At 43.6% G+C, this 21,381-nt stretch overlaps 2 protein-coding genes and 1 long non-coding RNA gene across 4 annotated transcripts in view; 1 reads left to right on the top strand and 2 right to left on the bottom strand.

Annotated features, from left to right (window-relative positions):
• CENPP (centromere protein P) overlaps window positions 1-21,381 on the top strand; it is a 225,779-nt gene that overhangs the window by 162,476 nt on the left and 41,922 nt on the right. The gene's annotated exons all lie outside the window — the stretch shown is intronic.
• LOC116872946 overlaps window positions 1-21,381 on the bottom strand; it is a 175,334-nt gene that overhangs the window by 113,593 nt on the left and 40,360 nt on the right. The window lies entirely within an intron of this gene.
• Window positions 1-21,381, bottom strand: part of ECM2 (extracellular matrix protein 2) — a 32,866-nt gene that overhangs the window by 9,532 nt on the left and 1,953 nt on the right. Inside the window, exons 2-6 of one of the 2 annotated variants that reach the window (XM_032866461.1) lie at window positions 8,786-9,101; window positions 7,132-7,320; window positions 4,554-5,144; window positions 2,520-2,635; window positions 952-1,087 (exon numbers count right to left, since the gene is read on the bottom strand). In XM_032866461.1, coding sequence (XP_032722352.1) covers window positions 952-1,087; window positions 2,520-2,635; window positions 4,554-5,144; window positions 7,132-7,320; window positions 8,786-9,077 — 1,324 coding nt within the window. In that variant the 5' untranslated portion in view covers window positions 9,078-9,101. The remainder of the gene's footprint in view (window positions 1-951; window positions 1,088-2,519; window positions 2,636-4,553; window positions 5,145-7,131; window positions 7,321-8,785; window positions 9,102-21,381) is intronic. The other variant, XM_032866462.1, reaches the window with a different exon arrangement.

The raw sequence follows: 21,381 nt of genomic DNA, 5'->3' as shown, positions 1-21,381 counted from the left end.
GGCACACCCTGCCTGCTGCCTGCCGCCAGCCGCTCGCCAATCCGGGCAGTGGGCTTAGCACAGAGGGTCAAAGCTCTCTGGGCACAGTGACTTGAGCCCCTCCTTGTGGCCGAGGCCTCCATGGTGCTTGGACTTTGGGGATGGGAGTGAGGGAGCGTGTGGAGAAGCAGCGGCCAGGATCGTGTGTTCACACCTTCCAAGGAGGGGCTTCTGTTTTGTAACACGTCCTCTTGAGAATACGGCCAGAGGTGACCTCACGTGTGGTTCACACTCAGCCCATCAGGGTGCTGATCTACATGTTCCTTCGGCGCTGCTTCACCTGACAGTTAAAAATTGTACTTTCTAATGTCTTTTCCATATGACAAAGCCCATCACCATTTGTGTTTACTGATGTTTTTCATGTGTACCCTGCAGTCCATCTGGAAAGAGAGTATTTCCATAACTGTAATTTTCAGACTTGGCATTTCTTGGTATTATTGTGTTTTCTCCCATCACCAGAAGTGTTTTGTTCCTATGAAGTTTTTTGGGAGTGAAAAGAAATAGTGAAATGGTTTTATTCCTTTTTAGTCTTGGGTTATCAACATTAACGTAAAAATATTTCCAATAGGTAGAAGGTGTTGGAACCCGTACCTCAGGTGCTGCTAGACTGCTGGGAAGGTGGAAGGCAACACTAGCTGTCTTTGCACATGATCCCACCACAGACCCTGGCTAGCGTTTGGGAAAAGCTAACGTGCTGCGTGTTTTGTGCCGAGTTCACAGTATGACAACTTCAGTTGTTCATTTCGGTCCAGAGTCCACCACAAAAGAAGAAAATAAATGTCGTGAACTTAAATGGCAAGGTGGCCTGAGAAACTCACCAGCTATCCTTACGGCGGTAGTGCCCATAAAGTCCCTGCACGGCCGCAGAAGACAGGCTAGAATAGGACACCCAGGAACTGGAAGTTTAAGTACCTGATAAGCTTTCGTCATTGATAGCCTGCAGGTTGTTCTCATTGATTTTAAGTTCTTCTAATGCAGATGGTAGTTCTGAAGGAATCTCTGCCAGATTGTTTCCATCCATATTCAGGCGCATTAACTTCTTCAGAAGCTTGAAAAGCAAATGTCAGGATTACCTTTTCACACGGTCACAGATATACAGTCCTTCAGAGTGCAGTCGCCACTTGCCTTATGAACCTGCCTGCTCTGCCTCGGGCCCACGGAAGCTGTGTCCTCTCCTGCCACTCCCCTGCTTCTGACCCGCGGCTTTCGTGAGCAAGAGAAAGCCCCTGTCACTGCTGGACCACTCCGATTTTGCTAGATCTTGGGTTTCCACCTTCTCAGCAGTAGACACAACGTTAGATTGTGCAGTAAGCGGAATCTGTTGGGGATACCGGCAATGAAATCAGCCACCATGGACTTGTACAGCTCAGTTTATAGTTAGACTAGTGGGAACAGTCATAAAAGGGCATTGATCATGGGGTGAGTGCTTCAGAATGGCGTGCTGCAAAGACCAGCAGCTGCCCCTTTGCGGCACCCGCACAGTCTGTCGGAGGGTGCGCGCCGGTGTTTGCAGCTGTGTGCTTGTCTACCGGAGTGCCGGCCCCACCTCGGTGGGCGGCCGCACGGGTGACTCACCTCAGGGCACTCCGTCAGACTTGAGCAGTTTGGGAATGGGACAAAGGATCTCAAAACAAGAAAAGGAGACAGCTTCCTGTGTGTCTTTCTGATCAAACGCAGGAAATGTGTGATTCCCAGCTGTTGTATGACAAGAACCTGTCTGCGACTTGAATGGGACACGAGCCCAGGAATTTGTAAGAAGGCTCGTAAAGGGGATGAAGTTTGGCCTAGTGGGATGTAGTAGGTTTCACTGGGCTTCTTAAAAGGGCACACGAGTGTATTTGTTTACACATGCAGACCCCCTCCTTTTTTGCTTGTGTGTTGGCTTCTCTGAAACTCCTTGATCCTCTTCTTTTCTGCTTTTTAGAAAATATTTTAGTCACACCCAAGTCTTGCAGAGGCTTATTCCATGCTGTTTGTTGCCTCTCTCTCCCTCACCTTTCCCCCACCATTCCCTGTGCTAATTTTCATCTGCGTCTGCTTGTGTTTCCAGAACCCCTCCTGCTCACATGTTCATCAGGTCTTGCCCTTGGCACAAAATAATGAAGCACTTTCTGGCTTGAAAATGTTAATAAAGTTTCCAGATAAGCTCTCCTTTATTCCTGGAAATACCTCATGTACTAAGAGACCATATTTCAACATGTTTTCAGCTGCTTGGGGAGAAACTGCTCCGTAAGTTCAAAACATTGGTTTTGTCATTTCGCTGTTGTAGGTGCTCTAAGGGTAAAACCTCGAAAAACCAGCTAGAATCACATAAAACAACAGACTGGAATCAAGGTAAGACCTGAAGAGTTTAGGAATGTCAGAAAGGAAACTTTCTTCACTTAGGAGGAAGCTACAGTGAAGCCATGTTCCTTTCGCTCCCTGCCCTGCTGCCAGCACAGACCGGGTCCAAAGGCTCCTCACCCACACTGTGTAATTACCTTGAATGCTTTTGCGCCGATGCCTGCGGAGGTGATGTTGTTTTTGCTCAGATCAAGCCTTTCCAAATTCGGCAGTCCGTTGAAGGCTCCGTCGGGAACGCTGGTGATGGCATTGCCTAGAAAACACAGCAGCTGTGGTTTAGGCCCTCGTGCACATGTGGGCACATACGTGTGTTCATGAACGGATGTAGATAGCAAGGGAGTTCTCCCCAGAGGAGAAAGCAGTACTCGTATGCTGACAGCATCTGTATAAGCAGCTGCAAGTGCAGAGAACCTCAGCATGGGGCCAGAACCTCCACTCAAAGGGCTCGCTGTGCTCGTGGCCATCCTGTTTTAGGTGAATCTGCTGTGAAAACAGCTCGAGTGGGGTTCGCTGGACAATTCTGTTAGCATTATGCATTTTATAACAGAGCTTTATGTCTGGAACCTTAAATAGAAACGGATTTTCCCATGGACATGTCCTAGATCCTGGGCCAGAAATCCTGTCCTATCCCTTACCTTTCTGAAATTTCCTTCTCTAAACCAGGAGCGCAGGTGGCCTCCAGATCTGATGTTAGATTGTGTGGCTTCAATCTGTACAAGTTCTTATATGCTTTCAATTTATGGGATTTTGTTTTCACACTGGGTTACGTACAGTAGCTGAAGATTTTAAACCCAAAATGAAGCTCACCAGAAGCAGTGAGTACTAGAGAAACCACGTGGTGACCTTCTCAAAACCACAATGGTGTGACTGAGCATGGGTCATTCATTGTTCATGGGTTTTCTTATGGCAGAGCACCGCTGACATGCCAGCTGTGGCGGATGGGACATTGCTGGGTTGTGAGCTGCTGGGCATGAGCGATTTCCCTAGGGGGTTATCTGAGTGTGGTGTCCTAGCACAGACTGGCCATCCTCAACCAAGGCATCAGACTTGGTCTATCGAGTGTGTATTTATAAGGTCATATATTTATTATTTCTCTGGTAATTTATTTCTGTGATTGCCCCTGAGACACATCTGAAACCCCATTCAGATTCTCCCATCCCTGTGTCTTCTGGGCCTCCCGGGGTGTGGGTCTTGTCTCCCAGATGGATGTACACCCAGGGTCCCCACGATCCAGCCTCACACACACACCTGGTCCTGCCATTCCTCCGCTCAGAACCCCTTCAGCAGCCCCATAAGAACACAGGGAGGAGGACTGGACCATTCCATACTTCCAGAATGGCTAAAGTGAGGGAAAGACAAGTGACAGGATACAGAACCCTGTCCGGCAGAAAAGCCGCAGCCACCTTTGGGAACTGGGGGGGTGCTTTCCATTGGAGCTAAACTCATGTTTACTCTGTCATTCAGCATTTCCACTCCTGGCTGTGCACCTTAAAAAACAGAAAACTAGGTCCACACAAACCTCTGTGTATGGATATTTTTAGAACTGTATGTATAGTGACCCAAAGTGGAAGTGACCCAGATGGGCTCACCACACCTGTGGTCCGTCCATGTGAACACCCCCCACTCCGTGGTGAGGAAGGGGCCAGCTCCTGATGACCACAGCATCCTGGATGACCCTCCACAGCATCGTGGTAAGCAAAAGAAGCCCAACAAAAGAACTATGCTGTGGGACCCCACTTCGGTAACGTACCGTGAACAGCCAAACCCTGAAGGCCCATCACCTCAACAGAGACCAGGGCTGGTAGAAGGAGGAGCACGAGGGAACATGGTGAGGTGACGGAAAGGTTCTGTATCCTGATTGTGGGCTGGTTATGCAACTGTACACATCTGTCAAAGCTCAGAGAACACACTAAAAATAAGTTTTACTGCATGTCAATTATACCTCAGTAAAGCTGACTTTAGGGAAAAAGTCAGTGGGAAATCATGACTTGGTTTGGAGAAATTTGCTTTATGCCAAACCATGCTATGTCTTCTACAAAGTTTATGTATATGATTGTAGCTTGTGAAGTTAGTCTGTTTGGGATCAACTTATATTATGAAATTAAAGTATGACCTTCGCAGGGCAAGGAGAGTTACATTCACAAAACAGAACAGACGTCCACTTCTCTTACCAACGAGCTCCAGGCTTGTTATCTCTGGTGCTGTGAGCGGTGGTATCTGTGTGAGGCTGGCGCTGATGCAGCTGATGGTCCTGTAGGACAGGGAGCACCCGCTGGGCAGAGGCGGCCTGCCTCTGGGAGGAGGGGGGGCCAGGGGTCTGGAGGGCCCCCTGAACACGTCTCCTCTAAGGGTGCTGTCATGCTCCTCCTCCTCTCCCTCCTCCTCCTCGTCCCCCTCCTCCTCGTCCCCCTCCTCATCTTCCTCGTCCTCCTCTTCCTCCTCCCTTGCTGGATGTCTTTGTTGATGGACCCGCCTCCCCTCTGCTCGGGGTCTCTCCTCTGCCTCTCCTCTGCCGTGCCCCTCACTGAGAGGTCTCCCCTGCTCTCCAGGTTCAGGGGTCTGTTTCTTTTGCTCCCTATCTTCATCTTCTTTACTTTCTTCTTCATCCTCCTCAAACTGAAGTTCCTCTTTTTGCAACACTTGGTCCATTTCCACCCGACGAGGTGGCAGTTGCTTGCGAGGTAAGTTGGTAGGTTCTCTTTGTTCTGAAGAATCACCAGAAAATTCACTTCTATCACTTAATGCTGTACCATGGGAGGTTGCTGGCCGTGCAGGGAAGACGCAGCAGGGGCGAGGTGTAACGTTAGTAAAAGGAAAAATCACAGTAGAGGTGAGGTTAGTAAATATTATTCCCTCCAGGTATTTGAGTGCAATTTAAATGTGAAATGCATTTTGGAATTTTTGCTCGAGTAGTTTTTAAAGTAGTTTTTATTTCTATTTTATAAGATTTATTTTAAGCAATTTTTGTTTTTTCCTTTGGCCTCAATATTTATTTTTACTAAAATATCTTGCTACCTGGTAATTAAAAGGGAATAATATTGCCACATGACGCAGGATGGTAAGCAGTCCTATGTGAGGTTGCGATATGATGAGGTGTGACCTTTATAATAGATACTGATAAGTTACTTGGGGCTATTGATAATGTAAGAATCTGTACCATCAAACATAAAAAAGTGAAACATATTTTGCTTGTGGTAGTGAAATTGGCTTTTGTTTGCAGATTTATAATTATTTTTGTCTGATTTTCTTTCAGCCCCATAGGCCCAAAAGCATCTTCTGAAATTCAGGATTATAGAAAGTTCTCCTTTCTCCCTCCCAGACTCTCTAATTAAATTTTTAGTACTTGACACTTACGGGGGGCTTCCTGGATTCCAATGATGCAGTTTTAAATCAGAGGCATGCATGGCAGTGCTTCCCGTCATCCCATGATGATAGGAGCAGAACGGCCAGCAGCGGGCCTTCACCCGTGTGGGTATTTAGCAGAAAGAAGGGAGGGCCCGACAGTGACCAGAGCTCTGGAAGAAGTGAGCTCTAGTGATGGCAGATTTCCTGAGTCGTTGCCCTGCTTTTATTTAGTACTATACCTAAATCACCCAGAAAAGGAACTCAGAAAATGTACTATTTGAAGGAATTACTTGAGTTCTCAATCCAGTATATATTATAAAGTCAGTGAGTTACTTTTTCACATCCCTGGCAGAACATGCAAAAGGAAAGTAGGAAAAAATTAGGGAAGGGAAGCTAAAGCTATCATATTGAAACGTTTAAAATCCTTCCTGTATATCCAAGTTTATTTTTCCAAAAAAACCACAACATTTTATTCCAAGTCCTTTGAAAAATGTCTGATAATTTCTGAATCTTGCCTGTGTATTTGCTAACATTTTTTAAAGACATAATACCTTAGTAAAATAATGTTAGTGTAAGCCAAAATGCTTACATTCCTAAATATTCTAAAGTTCTTCCTGGTAGGAGGCTGTTGTGGACACCCACCCTCAAACTATCCTGTGTGCATGGAAAACAATCTTCCTTTATTGTAGACAAGAGAAAGTGTCTCTGTTCCTTCCCATCACATTATTTGCCACATGTGCATCCTTTCAGAAGGCACTGGCTAGGCCTCCATCTCGGGAGTCAGCTGTCCCTCAGGTATGAGCCCCGTGAGAGCAGGGACGGTGAACATTCAACAGGCCCTGTGGCAGGAAGCAGTGCTCCCAAGACACAGGCACTGCTCCAGGGCCACACGCCTGCATTTCCCCAGATTCCCAGAGTGGTAATGAGTGCAGGCAGGCTGGGGCATTGGGCTTTCTTCTCTAGATGCAGACTCCCTCTGCCTTTGTTCATCAGAAGTTCCTTGTCTTTCTTCCTGGTCTTAACTGTGCCCACACTGAGTTGCCTTAAGGGAGCTACTCCGCCTAAGGAGCTAAGCAGAGTTCTTCCCTCACATGACACTTGGGGACTGTTGGCTCTGCAGATCCTGCCACTCATTCTCTAAAGCGAGCGTCAGTGCACAATGTGGTCTGGTCCAAGTTTACTCATTCTGGTAGAGCTGGAACTATGAAGCCAAGATCTTTTTTTTCTGCCTCCTACCATCCATTTTCCCAAATAACTTCTATGTTTATCATCACTGTGCAAGTATTTTAAGTACCTTGATGACTAGTTTACCATAATTTAAAACTTAAGTTAGTAACAAAATAAGCGATGGAAGTTGGAAGACTAAGTCACATGTGATACTGCATTTTGGCTAGATACTTATACCAGCGTCAGAGCAGACTGGGCAGCACTCTCCTTCGGGGGTAACTGTTTGGGGGCACGTCAGAGGGTGGCACATAGTTTCATCACAAAGCACTCTTCCATTCAAGCAGAGGCAGGTAGTGCACGGCTCAGGAGACCACACAGCTCGGTTGTACATGGTCATCCCATTGACCAGACAGTGACCCTGCCTTCCTAGAAGAGAAGCAGGAGCACCGTCAATTCCTTGTGTGGTCACCAGCACCTGTGAAGGACGGTGAGCACAGCATGAAGCCGAACTGACAGAGTCACGCTAGAGTGGCATTCTGTGTGCATTCACGCGCGGGGTAGATAGACCCTAGAGATGTGACCCCAGAGCAGCTTCCGCATGCTCTGCTCTCAGCCTCTGAGACTGAGCTCCTGGTAACTTGACTCTGAGCTGCACCTCCAGTACTCTATCTGTCGTTGTATAACAACGAACCCCAAGTCTCAGTGATGGCTTCTCTGTGCCACGTGTCCAACAGGGGCACACAGGGGCTGTGCTCCTGACAGTCTCAGAGACAATCAGCAGGCTTCTGCATCTCCAGGCAGGCTGCCCTGAAGACCAAACCAGAGGGACGGAGGTTGCTAATCCCCCACGAGCCCTAAAAGTATCTCATTACATTGAGCAAAACAGATGATAGACCATATCTAAATTCAGAAGAGACACAGCAGTGTGGGTCCGTCGGATGCCAGAGGACAGAGAACAGGAAGGGCAGCAATGATGAGCCCATGTCTCACCCTTACCCGTGTGCAGATGGGGAAGTGCCAGAGATTGCAGCTGACCCTTTCTTTAGAGTTCCTGTGTTACCGAACACTAGCTCACACATCATCAGTGCCATACTTGTGAAGTGTTTCCAAAGTATCTCCATTTCTCTACATACAGGGTCACAGACATATGGGTCAGTGTGTCCACCAAGGCAGCCATCACATAGCCTACTTGGATTGGAATGTTAGAGGACAAGCTCTCCATCTGACCTAGTGTCATTTGTGATGCCTGTCCTTTGTTTGATGAGCCACTGTCCCCACATTCCACCCTGAGATGGGCTCTCACATTCGCTGCCTCCCTTACCTCCCTCCCCTCACTACCCAGCCCTACCCAATAGTTTCTCTACATAAACTAAATTCAGTGGCTTACTGCCACTTTTGGTTGAAAATAGTTAATAGCCATGTGTTCAAGGAATCATCTGAATAATTTTTCTATATCCCAGATGATCTGTCATTATAAATGAAAAAGATTATAACCTTATATGTATATTTTCTATATTATGAATCCAGTTATTTGAAATACATGGCATAGGAAACAGACTAGAAATTAACAAACCAAAATAGTAACTATGGTTTTATAAATATAGTTGTAGGATAGCTAATTATTTTTTTGTTTTCCAGTAGTTTTGTATTATAATTACATTCTGTAAATGAAATTTTAAATCATTTCAAAACTTATCCTTGTGGACTAAACCAAGAGATATAATAGAATATCTGGATATTATAGTACTTGAAAAAATATACTTAATATATATTAACTTGAAAATATAACTTTAAATATATATTAATATATATGATAACTTGAAAAAATGTTTTTGGAAAATTCTCTTCCTGGAGGTTCTTTTTCTCTCCCCCTCTCTCACTGGTTTCTTACCTGGCAACACATTATAACTTGATTCTACTCCAAGGAAACTGGGAAAGGAGTCAGAGTCAGACTTTTCCTCTGTGCTGTAATCCAAGGTCAGCGCAGGCATTGTTGCTGCTGGTGTGACCATCGCCTGCTGGATCCCCAGCTGCCCACCAGACCTGTGGGCAGGCGAGGAGCTTTTCCTCAGTCTCCTGTAATACGCCTTCCTCCTCTGCTTCCTAGGCGTTTCTTCATTTCGTCCACAATCAGTTTGAAAAATGATAAGCAGAAGGAAACAAAGCAAACCTGCAAATTTCATGTTTGCTTTTTCACCATCCAATTTCTAGAATGAGAGGGAAACAGGATTTCGGATTTAGTGGTGCCTAATTTTTACCTTTGTGAAAATCAGCGTGTTGTTGCTGGTATGCCTCAGCAGCATCGTGGGGAAATGACACACATAATCTGTGGGCTGCATGCTGTTGTGTTACTGTCAAGTCAGAATGTAGAATTCTTCTATCAGAATCAAAGAACTTTGAATATCTTTACCTCTGGAACAGGCAGGAGCCAACTTTTTCTATGAAAAACCGGATACTAAATATTCTGTTCTAGGCTTTACAGCTCACACACTGTCATGCCTACTCCACTTAACCCCTATAGCATGAGGATAGACCGTGGTGCACAAACGGGTGTGCCGAGACAGTTCCCTGGACTCGGCCTCCGAGCCGTGGCTTGCTGAGCCCTCTTTAGACCTCTGTGCTGTGTCCTCAGGTTACCCGGGGTCACTCTACCTTTGTGCCAGGTCATCCTCTGACTTGGGCTGCCCACGGCCCTGTCCTCTGCTCTGCTATTTGGTTCTTCTATCCTCTAGCTCTATAACTCCTTGTTGGAAGGAGGGGGCATAGGTGTACCTAATAAAAATAACAGCAAACTCGCTTCGGTTGCAAAGACATAAGAGTAACTCTTAACTAGCTGGCCCCAAGAGTGCAGGGCCCTGCATGTTGTAAAAGTGAAAAAGGTATTGGAGGAATGAATACTCGTATTCCTGGTGATAGACTACCTGTGTTGTGGCATTGTGGTCAGACATGTTGGTCCAGGTGCCACAAAGTCAGGTAGCACAGAAAGTAAAGAGAAACCCTCCACCGGGTGACTGATTGTAGGGCTTGGTTGAAGGATTCACCTAGCCACACACTTTGGCCTGTGGTTAGTTCTGTGAGGAAGGTCTGTGTGGCATTCATTGCCCCCTAAGCTGAGAACCTGTGTCTCCCCCTTCGCCCCTGCTGGGCATCTCTCCTCTCTGTTCTTTCAGGTTCCCTTGCTGTCAGTACCCCAAGATGGAGCCAGGGTGTGTGGAGGAGAATCTGAAAAGGGAGGCTAGGGACCCAGGATTACGGGCGAAAGTGGCAGCTTGCTTGGTGAGGAGATTTACCCCACTCCTCCTACCTGCCTTGGTCACCTCTGTCAGTCAGAACAGAACTGATACATTTCAGAAAGCACCACCCTAGCAGGAATGGTAAAGGTTTAAGGTGATGCTATGCACAAAGATTAAAATTCCAAGCTACAAAGGAGGGATTTTGAAAGGTCAAAGGGCCAAAAACATGGCCATAGACCCTGAACCTGGCAATCTTGCTGGGCTCTTGGGAAATAGACAAAAGACCCTGTAAGCTTTGGGTTCAACCTTTCTTTCTGAATCAAATAAAGTGCTCTACTGACCTCAGACGCTGATATATTACAAGTCTGCTTCAAAATCTGTGGGCTGGTTGTAGGAGCCCCAAAGGGCATCTGAATGGAAAACCATGTACTGGGGGCTGAGGCGAGGCCCTTCTGGTGCCACAGTACCTACTGCCTAAATGTGTAGGAACTGGAGGTGATCGGTGCCAGTCTAGCCAAATACTGTGACTTCTGTCAGCACAAACATACCATGGTTTTAGCAAGCACGGGGTTGCCACCATAGGTCTTTGCCTAAGTACAGATGTCACTCACAGACCTGTGTTTTACATTCTTCCATATGTGCATCACCAGATGTAAGCACTCTTTGTGGGGTTGCCATCCCTGTGTGGCTGACATTCCTTCCAGTTACACAGTTAGTGACCAGAGTGGCTCCGAGAAGCAGGGACACCTGGAGAAGCTGGAAGTTAGTTCATGGTCACTTCATAGAGAACCTGTCAGCCATCATAGCAGTTTTGTGACAAAACTCAAATCTGACTTCTGCTCCTAGCCAAAATGGAGTTACAGGAGACCCCACCCAAGCTAACTTAAAATTAGGACAAAAACATGAAGCTGCATTTTTCAAACCTTAGGCGTGAAGTAGCACAGGACATTGATTCCCTGGGCAGGGGTTTGGGGGTGGGTCCAAGGTGAACCCTAAGACTGGTCTCACACGCAGCCTGAGGCAGTTCTTTTCCATGCTGCAACTCAGGGAGGGGATCCTGCCAGAGCCCTGGTTCGCTGAGTTGAAAATCCCCTGGGATTACAGGGAGGTGAGAGTTTGCAGAGCATAGAGAAGGAGAGCTGCCCTGGAGAAGCCTTCCAGAAACCTTAGGTCTTCAGCTGAGTCCTGATTATTAGCATGTCTGTGAGTGAACTTCTTGTCACTGCAGGAAGAACTACTGGAAGAACTACTGTAAAGGACAAAAGGGAAATTCCCTGGGTTTATAAAAGGCTGGCCAGAGTCTGGGTGCCTGCCAGTCAGATGGGGAACCTGCACTTCGCAGGGCATCAGGCAGAGTGTTCAAAAGGGCCCTGGCACAGCAAGGGAAACAGTCCTCCCTTCCCCAGATTAATGGCTGCTCTGGTCCTTTTTAACAAAACTGAACAGCAAGCATCTCTGAAGGACCAAACCATGCGCCATCGTGTGACCATGTTCCAGAGCACCCAGCAGGCGGTTGGGAGTCTGGCGAAAACTTAGTAGGCACACAGAGGTGCAGAAGGAGTCCATAAAGATTGTGTTCATATAGTAACAGTGTACTTAGGGGTGTGTAACAAGTAGAATTAAAATGTATGAGAAGAGAAGCATAAGGGAGGAAGGAGAAAATGTGTGCACGTACTGTTGTAAGGTTCTTTACTATGAAGTGGAATAGCATCATTCGAAGACAAGATGTAGTCAGTTGAAGATGCATGCCTGAAGCCCTAAGATAACCACTAAGCAAAAAAAGTTACAGCAAATAAGGCAATAAAAGAGATCAAATGGAATAATAAAAATAATCCAAAACATATGTATATAAATCTCATTAAGTGTAAATTGGTTAAATGCCACAGTGAAAAAGCAGAGATTGCCAGGTCAGATTTTTAAAATTTATTTACTTATTTGACAGAGAGCACAAGCAGGGGGAGTGGCAGACAGAGGATGAGGGAGAAGCAGGCTTCCCATCGAGCAGGGATCATGACCTGAGCTGAAGGCAGGTGCTTAACCAACTGAGCCACCCAGGCACCCCCAGATTAGAGTTTTTAAAAAGCACAACCCAACTCTTTGCTGCCTGTGAGGAACTCATGGTAAATATAAAGATGCAAATGGGTTAAAATTAAAAGGATGGGAAAATTTGTATCACGGTAACACTAAACAAAGGAAAAGAGGAATGTCTGTATTAACATAAGATGAAATAGATAAGATGGAGAAGCATTTCGCCAAGCATGAAGAGAGCTTCTGTGTACTGGTGCAGGGGTCTGCTCTTCATGAAGACGAAATAATCTCAAACCTTTATACACTGACTAATACAGCTTCCAAACAGCATAAAGGAACAAGTGGAACTGCGAGGATAAACCTACAGTCATCATCTCCAATTTCTGCTCTCCCATCTCAGGTACTGATTTTTAAAATAGATTGTAGGTTAAAACCCTGAGATGGGATGCCTGGCTCAGTCAGTTGGGCAGCCAACTCGTGATTTCAACTCAGGTCATGATCTCAGGGTTGTGAGATCGAGCCCCGTGTCATGCTCCATGCTGAGATAGAGTCTGCTTGAGATTCTCTCTCTCTCTCTCTCTCTCTCTCTCTCTCTCCATCTCTCTCCATCTGCCCGTCCCTCCTGCTTGCACTCTCTCTGTCTCTCTCTAAAAAAGCCAAAAACAGAAATAATGAGATACTACTACACATCTCTTAGAATGGCCAAAATCAAAAACACTGACAACAAACACCAAATACCAAGAAGGATATGGAGCAGCAGGAGCTCACATTCATGGCTGGAGGGAATGCAGACTGGCCGACAGCCGCTTTGGAAGATAGCGTGGCAGTTTCTTAGAAACCAAACACATTCTTACCATGTAACCCAGTGATCATACTCCTTAATATTTACCCAAGGGAGTTGAAAACACACAAAGTCCTGCACGCTGATGTTTACAGCAAACTTGGAAGCAACCAAGATGTTCAGTAGGTGGATGGATAAGCAATGGTCCGTCCACGCAAGGGAGTACTACTCAGCACTAAAAAGAAATGGGCTACGAGGCCGTGAAAAGACATGGAAGAAATAAATGCACATCACTAAGTGAAAGAAGGGAGTCTGAAAAGGCTAATACTGTAATATTCCAACTCTGTCACATTCTGGAAAAGGCAACACTGTAGAGACAGTAAAAAGATCAGTTGCTACCAGGGATTGGTCCCGGGGTGGGGGGGCGGTGTGTGTGGAATGAGTAGATGCAGCTCAGGTGATTTTTAGGGCAGTGAGAATACTGTGCTTAATCCTGTAATGATGGATCCCTATCATTTCACATTTGTCCAAATCCATAGAGTATATACCACCAAGAGTGAACCATAGTGTAAATTACGGACTTGGTGATAGTGACGGGTCAATGTAGTTTTGTCAGTTGTAACTTGCTGTGAACCTGAACCTGATAATTGTCATGTATAACTTACCACTAACACTGTGCTTAATTTTGAAATATAATGTTTTCCCCTTAAGTTCAGGAACAGTGAAAGGACGTCTGGTCTCACCACTTCTAGTCAACATTTTATTGGATGTTCTAGTCAGTATAGTAATGTAAGACCAAGAAACAAAGTGCATCCAGACTGGAATAGAAATTGATGTATATAAAATCCATATACAAAAATCAAGATTTCTATATACTAACAGCAATAAGAAAGTTAAGTTAAAAATGCAACACCGCTTATAAACACATAAAAATAGTGGAATATTTAAAGATACTTCTGACAAAAGAGGTACAAGATTATGTCCCTGAAAACTATGAAGTATTGCTGAGGTGAATGGAAAAAGAACTACGTAGGGGATATGTATAGTGGGTAAATGTCAGATGACTCAGGTTTAAATTCTCAGTTCTGTAAAGTTAATCTACAGATTTGTCACAAAGCTGGTCAAAATTCCAGCAGGAGTTTGCAATTTCTACAAATCAAATCGTGTATATATCCTTTTGCGTAAGACTTCTTTATTCAACATAATTATTTTGAGATTTCTCCACTGTTGTTGCCTTGTGGTGTTCCACTGTCTGGATATATCACAATCGGTTTATCCACTAACATGCTGCTAGACATTTGAACGGCTCCCGCTTTTTGTCTGGCACAAAGCAAGCAGCCGTGAACACGCACATGTAATGCGGACACGCGTTTTCATTTCTCTTGGGCGACCAGCAGCAGAATGGCTGGGTAAATGGTAGGTGGACACTGAGCTTCTGCAGAAACTGCCAGACCACTTTCCAGAAGTGTTCATGTGGTTTTGCACTACCAACAACATTGTCCGAGAACTCTAGTCACTCCCATACTTGTCAGCACTTGCCATGGCCCATCTTTCTAATTTCAGCCACTCCAGTTGATGTGTACTGCTAGCTCACGGAGGTTTTCATCTGCGTTTCCCTCATGACTCATGATTTTGAACTCATCTCACTGCTTATTTGCCATTTCTGTATCATCTTAGGTGATGTGTGTTCAAAACTTTGGGCTGCTAAAAACTGTGTTTTCTTTTCATGATTGAATTTAAGACTTCTTTATTCTTGATACAAGTACTTTTTTGACTGTATTAATTTGCAAACATTTTTCCCAGTATGTGGCATTTTTCTATTGTTAACAGTGTCTTCTGAAGAGAAAAAGCTTTCAATTTTGATGAAGTCCAGTTGAAAAAAAATTATTTCTATTTCTGTACTTAAGTAGTCTTTGTTCATTCCAAGGTCACCAGAATTTTTTCCTTTGTTTTCTTCTACAAGTTTTACATTTTCTGCTCTTACGGTTATCTACGATTGATTTTCTGTGTTATACATGACTACACACTTATTCCAGTTCCATGTGCTGAAAAGATCCCCCTTCCTACATTAGATCGCTCTGGTACCACTGCTGAAAACCAGCTGCCTGTGCGGGTTTGGTCTCCTTCTGAAGCCTCTGTTCTGTCCCACTGAAAACTTTTCTGTCTCAACAGCAGCATCACACTATCCTTACTCCCCCACCTTTACAGTAAGTGTTGACATCGGTAGTGCTAGTCCTCCAGACTTGTTTCTCTCTCTTCCAGAGTTGCTTTGGCTATTCCAAGCTCTTTACATTTCCATAGAAATTTTAGAATCACCATTTAAAAAAAAAAAAAAAAGAGCCTGCTGGAATTTTGACCAGCTTTGTGACAAATCTATAGATTAACTTCACAGAATTTAAACTGAGAATTTAAACCTGAGTCATCTGACCTATACCCACTGTACATATCCCCTATGTAGTTCTTTTTCCATTTACCTCAGAATACTTAATAGTTTTCAGGGACTCAATCTTGTATGTCTTTTGTCAGAAGTATCAGTGGTTGCCTCAAGGCAGGGACAAGGGTTGGGAAGTCTGGCATGGTAGATTATCAAGGGTCATGGGGGAGTTTTGGGGGATGATGGGTGTATTCATTTTTCTGAATTATGGTTATGGTTTTACAGGTACACTAAATAAGAACTCTTTAATTTTCAACTGTCCTCACCACTGTATTTGGGTTGGGTCAGGGTAAGACGGTGGCTGTTTAGAAACACACATCTAAGTCACATCATGAACAGAACCTCACTGGTGTGAAACTCTTAGCAGTGTTGTATGGTCTCACACCTTCCTCAGAGGTAGAGTCCTCTCACGGGGGACCTCAGGGAGCAGGCTCTGGGGTTGACAGGTTAGATCAGTGGTCAGGAAATTGGAGACTAAAGGCCAAATGGAGTCACCTGCTGCTTATTTTGAAATACAGCCTACAAGCTAAAGGGCTTTTATGCTTTTAAATGGTTTTAAGATTTAAAAGAAGAATTCATGACATCATATGAACTTAAAATTTCAGTACTCATACACAACGTTTTCTTGGAGCAGCCACACTCATTTGTCTGTGTACTACTTTTGTTGACTTTTCCCCTAAAGGGCGTGGTTGGGTGGTTTCAACAGATGTTAGCATACGGCCTGCAAAAGCTAAATACTTTGCAGGCCAAGTTTGCCAGCCCACCACTGAAAGCCATGCTTCTCAGCCAGGGACAGTTTTTACCCCTAGGGACTTAGTGGTGTCTGGACTTTTCACCAGTCACCATTGGGAGGGGCACTTCCAACTCCCATGTGTGTGGGGTCCTGGGTGCTGCTGGATATCTTAAAGAGCACAGGACCGCCCACCGAGACAAGGGACTGGCAGGCCCACCATGTCAGAACTGTCTAGATAGAAAAGCCCTGATTTATTTATTTATTTATTTATTTTTAAAGATTTTATTTGAGAGCGAGAGAGAGAATACAGAGCAAGACAGCTGTGGGGAGGAGCAGAGGGAGAAGGAGAAGCAGACTCCACACTGAGTGCAGAGCCTATGTGGGCCTCGATCTCACAACCCTGAGATCATGACCTGAGCTGAAATCAAGGATCGGCTGTTCAACTGACTGAGCCACCCAGGTGCCCCAAGAGAATCCCTGGTTTAGAGGAACAGGTACAGAGGTTTTTAGTAACAAAGTCACACACTGCTTATGGCAAAATCTAATGAATTACAGCTAGGTGGGGTCTTTTAGTGATAACTTTTGAACAAATCATTTCTATACACTGGTCTCTTTCCCAGTGTTTTCTCTTAACTCTTAGATGCTGTTTTCTTTTGCTCTGTTTCCAAGTCTCATATGCTCCTGTGGCCAGAACTGAGTGTTCCTTGATGGATGATCCTGCTTCCAGATTGTATTCTGTTGTACTCAAGTGAAGTTTTGTTTCTTAGCAACCTTGGTCATTTATAATGTTGCTCCACTGCATACTGCTCAGACTTGGAGCGAGCCCTTCAAGTCTTCTCCTTCCCAGTACTGGCAGACTTTATCTTTGATGCTCAGGAAGGTCCATCAGCAAGGTCTTCCTTAGGGTGGGCTCTAGTTCATTGTCCAGAGGAAAGCCCAGAAGAGATTTAAAGATACAGGTAGTGGGGGCACCTGGCTAGTTCATTCAGAAGAATATGCAACTCTTGATCTCAGGGTCATGAGTTCAAACCCCATGTTGGGGCAGAGATTACTTAAATAAATAAACTTAAAAAAAAAAACTAAATTAAAAAATAAAGGTAGAAGCCATGTTCACACATGCCTTCTCTCTCCAGAGTTTTCTAATCTTTTTTATCAGTGGTTCTTAAGGTGTTTAAATTTGTAAAAGTAGTATATATGTTTTACAAACTCAAAATGATGCGTAGGTTTATAGGGCAGAAAAGGTAAGTTGCCTTAACCATAACTCATAGTTTGGTGCACGGATAGGCACACTTTTTCTTCAAGGTTCAAAAGGTAAATATTTTAGGCTTTGAGGTCTAACAGTCTCTGTTGAAACTACTCACTCTGCTGTTACAGCCCAAAGTAGCTCCCGGTGGTAGTAAGTAAACAGATACACATGACTATGTTGAGTGGTACTTTGTTTGAAAAAACAGAATATGGCCTGTGGGCCCTAGTTTTCCACCCTCTAGTTCAATTTTGTGACCCCTCTTTACATACGTGAACATATATATTGAAACAAATAGAATTGTTCACTATAGCTTATACTACTACTACCTATTTTCCTTTCACTCATTAATAAATTGTGGACATATATGTCAATATAAATTAATCCATCCCATTTGTCCACTCTGTTTTCATTCCATAAGTTATTTAACAATTTTGTGATGAATATTTAAATTCTTTGCTAGTTTTTCACTATTATAAGTACTCTTATGTATATATTTTTGGAAGTACTTTTGTGTTCATAGTTTTAATATTCAGGGTTTTATTGTTGTTTTTTGATAGACAGAGATCAAAAGTAGGCAGAGAGGGAGGGAGGGGAAGAAGGCTCCCCGCTGAGCAAAGAGCCTGATGTGGGGCTCCATCCCAGGACCTTGAGATCATGGACCTGAGCTGAAGGCAGAGGCCTTAACCCACTGAGCCACCCAGGTGTCCCTTAATTTTCAGTTTAAAAATAGTATAATAATAAAGTCTCCTTTGTTTTTTAACTATATTATCCCTTGGGTTTATTTTGGGATGTTGTTTAATATTTATAAGTAATTTGGTAATGTTTATTAATATATTTCAAGGCTACCTTATAGGTATTTTCAAATCTAGAATTGTAATATCTTTCTAGTGCTGTTATCATTAGGTACTTTTATATCTCTAGTAGTGCTTTTTGTCATAAGATCTACTTTGGTAATATGGATGCTTTCTTTTGGTATACATCTGCTTGTATAATTTTTGCATCATTTTACTGTCGTCTTACTATAATCTTATATTTTAATATACTTTACATTAGCATATGGAGGTTTTTTAATGCAATCTGACAATCTTTGTCGTTTAACTGAAACATTTAGTCTATTTATATTTAATGTAATACTTGACATGTCCTGCCTGTTCTGTGGTTTGTTTTTCCCTTTTTTTTATTCTTACTTGTTTTTTGAAATTGATTAGTGAGTTTTAATTGTTCTGTTACTAATTTACACTTTTTACTATTGTAATTTATACTATTTATTACTTATTACATCTCAACTTATCAAGTCTTAATATAAATGTAAATTAGTACCTTTCCCTCTTCCTGGACAATGCAAGGGACAGCTTCACCTCCAGTCGCCTGATCCCAGCACAAGTGCTGTGTCCATCATATTAATTCTTTGTATATGTTAAGTCCTCAGAAGACGATGATGTTGATTTTCATTTAGGTCAGGCTCTCTCAACCTTAGCACTATTAACGTTTGCGTTAAGTAATTATTTTTTTGTGGAGGGTTGGTCTTTGTATATTTAGTAGGATCCCAGGCCTCTACTCCTTAGAACCAGCACCTTCCCCTTGATAATGACAAGCAAAAATGCCTTCACACATTACCAGATGGGGGATGAGGGGGGTCATCCTGCCCCAGCTGAGAACCAGTGCTTTCAAATCACCTAATCATTTATCCTTTCATGTCTGCTCATTCTGTCGCAGTGTCAGTCTCCTGTCAGGGTTATGTTCTTTCTGATTGAAGAACACTTTTTAGTAATTGCTTTAAAGCAGGACTACTGGTGGCCAGTTCTTTTTTCGTATGTATCTGAAAAGATTTATGTATTGTGTATTTCTGAAAGAATGTATTTGCTAGACATGGAATTGTAGGTTGACAGGTTTTTTGTTTCATCATTTTGAAGATTTCATTCCAATATCTTCTTGTTTCCTTAGTTTTGATTGAATAGTCATCTGCCAACCTGATTATTTCTCCTTTAAAAGTAACTTTTTTTTCTGGCTGCTTTGGAGATATTTTCTTTGGCTTTGGTTTCCAGATGTTTTGCTCTATCATACAGAGGTAGCATTTTCTTGTTTTTATCCTCTTGGGGACTTAAGCATTTCTTCAGTCTATGGCCTCATGTTCATTAAATTTGGAGATTTGTCAGCTCTTATGTTTCCATCTAAGCAGAGTTGCGCAGCGGAAACGTGCTGGGCCCATATTTCCACCTAATACTTTCCCACTTCTGTCCTGTTTCTGTCCAAAGCCACACCTGCAGGGGTGATGGCCTTTTTACTGTGTCTGCACTCTCTTGTCATCTTCACTCCTTTCACTCCATGAATTATGCTGGTCATTTTTCAACCTCTATCCCAGTTCATTATCTCTTCAACAACAAATCTGTCCATTGACTCTCTTGATTCCGTTATTGTGGGTTTTAGTTTTTGAGTTTTCAGTGAGTTCCTCTCATTGTTTCTAATTCTCCACTGAAAGTTTCAGTCTTGTACTTTTTGAACACTTAATCACATTTTTCTTAAACTCTATATCTGAAGACTGCCATTTTTTGGACCCTATTTCTACTTTCTATTATTTCCCTGGGGTGGTAGCCATGTTGTTCTGTTTCTTCAAATGCTTCATGACTTTTGATTGAGCACCAGATGTTATATAATGAAAATTAGGAAAACACTTTGAAGCCCTGGGTGATATATTCTTTATCCCAGAAGGATTTACATCTGCTTCGGTCATGAGGTTAAGCACTACCAGTTATAGACAGTGATCTGAAGCTGAGCCTCACTGTCCCTGATTACTAATTACACTGAACCCCAAACCAGAGCCTGAGGACTTTGCCACATCACCTTCCTTTCACGCTGCTGCTGGCATGGCCCTGTTCCTAGATGGTTTTTTGTTTTGTTTTGTTTCGTTTTGTTTGTTTTTAAAGACTTCATTTATTTATTTGACAGAGGAGAGGAGGCGGTAGAGAAGAGTAGAAGGAGAGAGAGAATCTTAAACAGACTCCCAGCTGAGCGCAGAGCCTGACATGGGGCTCCATCCAACAGCCCTGAGATCAGGACCTGAGCTGAAATCAAGAGTTGGATGCTCAACCCACTGAGCCATCCAGGCATCCCAGTTCCTAGAGTTTTATTTCTCTCTTGCCTTCTGAGGCTGTTTTAAAGCTACAAAGAAATTCTCCGCTGCCTCTTCTGGACACTCCTTCCAGATGCCTTCAGAAAAAAGCTGTTCAAACCTATTTGGTTTCAATTCTATCCCAAATATTAGTCTTGCTCTTTTCCTCTAATCTATTCTCAGCATCTGCTGCTCTGGAGTGCTTTGTTTGCATTATCAGAACCAGGAGTTCCCTCGGATTACTTTTATTTCCTGCTGAAATATATCCTCTCTCTCCAAAGGAATGTTTTGGGTTTTAAAATTTTTGAAATCTTACATCAGAAAATATAACTGTTGGAAATAGAATAATGATCTCAAAATTGTTTTCCTCCAAAACCTTAGCTGTTGTCTGTTTGCTGGTGTTATTGATGAGAAGTCTTAAATGTGATTCTCATCTCTTTGTAAGAAGTCTTTTTTCCCTCTTTGTGTGGAAATTATTTTCGTATTTTCAACTCCTCTCTAATAGAAGTTTTACTATACAGCACAGGCTTGTTTTCATTTTTTGTTTTCATTTTTTAAAATTTATCCTTGGGATCTTTTAACCTAACGAGGACTTGATTTTCCACATGAGAACTCCTTCACTTAGTGTCTTTTTCAGTCGCTTCCTGTTCTCGGAGGTGCTGGTCCCAGGGTCTAGATGGCCAGGAACCCCTCCCCTCCTTATCTCCTAGTGCAGCTGCGCATTCACTTTGTTTGTGAGAGATCTTCCATTCCTTCTAGGGTGTGGTGAGAGGAGAGGGTGGGCCTTCAGCTTGGTGTGTTCTCTTGAATGTCACTAGATCTTTTTTTTTTTTTTTTATGATTTATTTATTTGACTTGCAGAGATCACAAGTAGGCAGAGAGGCAGCGGGTGGGGGCGCGGGGGGCCGGGGGTCGGGGGGGGG

Source organism: Lontra canadensis, unplaced genomic scaffold (assembly GCF_010015895.1).
Source record: "Lontra canadensis isolate GAN:19392208 unplaced genomic scaffold, GSC_riverotter_1.0 scaffold31, whole genome shotgun sequence".
Classification (NCBI taxonomy): domain Eukaryota; kingdom Metazoa; phylum Chordata; class Mammalia; order Carnivora; family Mustelidae; genus Lontra; species Lontra canadensis.
The sequence above is the reverse complement of the archived record's forward strand: the minus strand, read 5'-3'. Positions and strand labels throughout refer to the sequence as shown.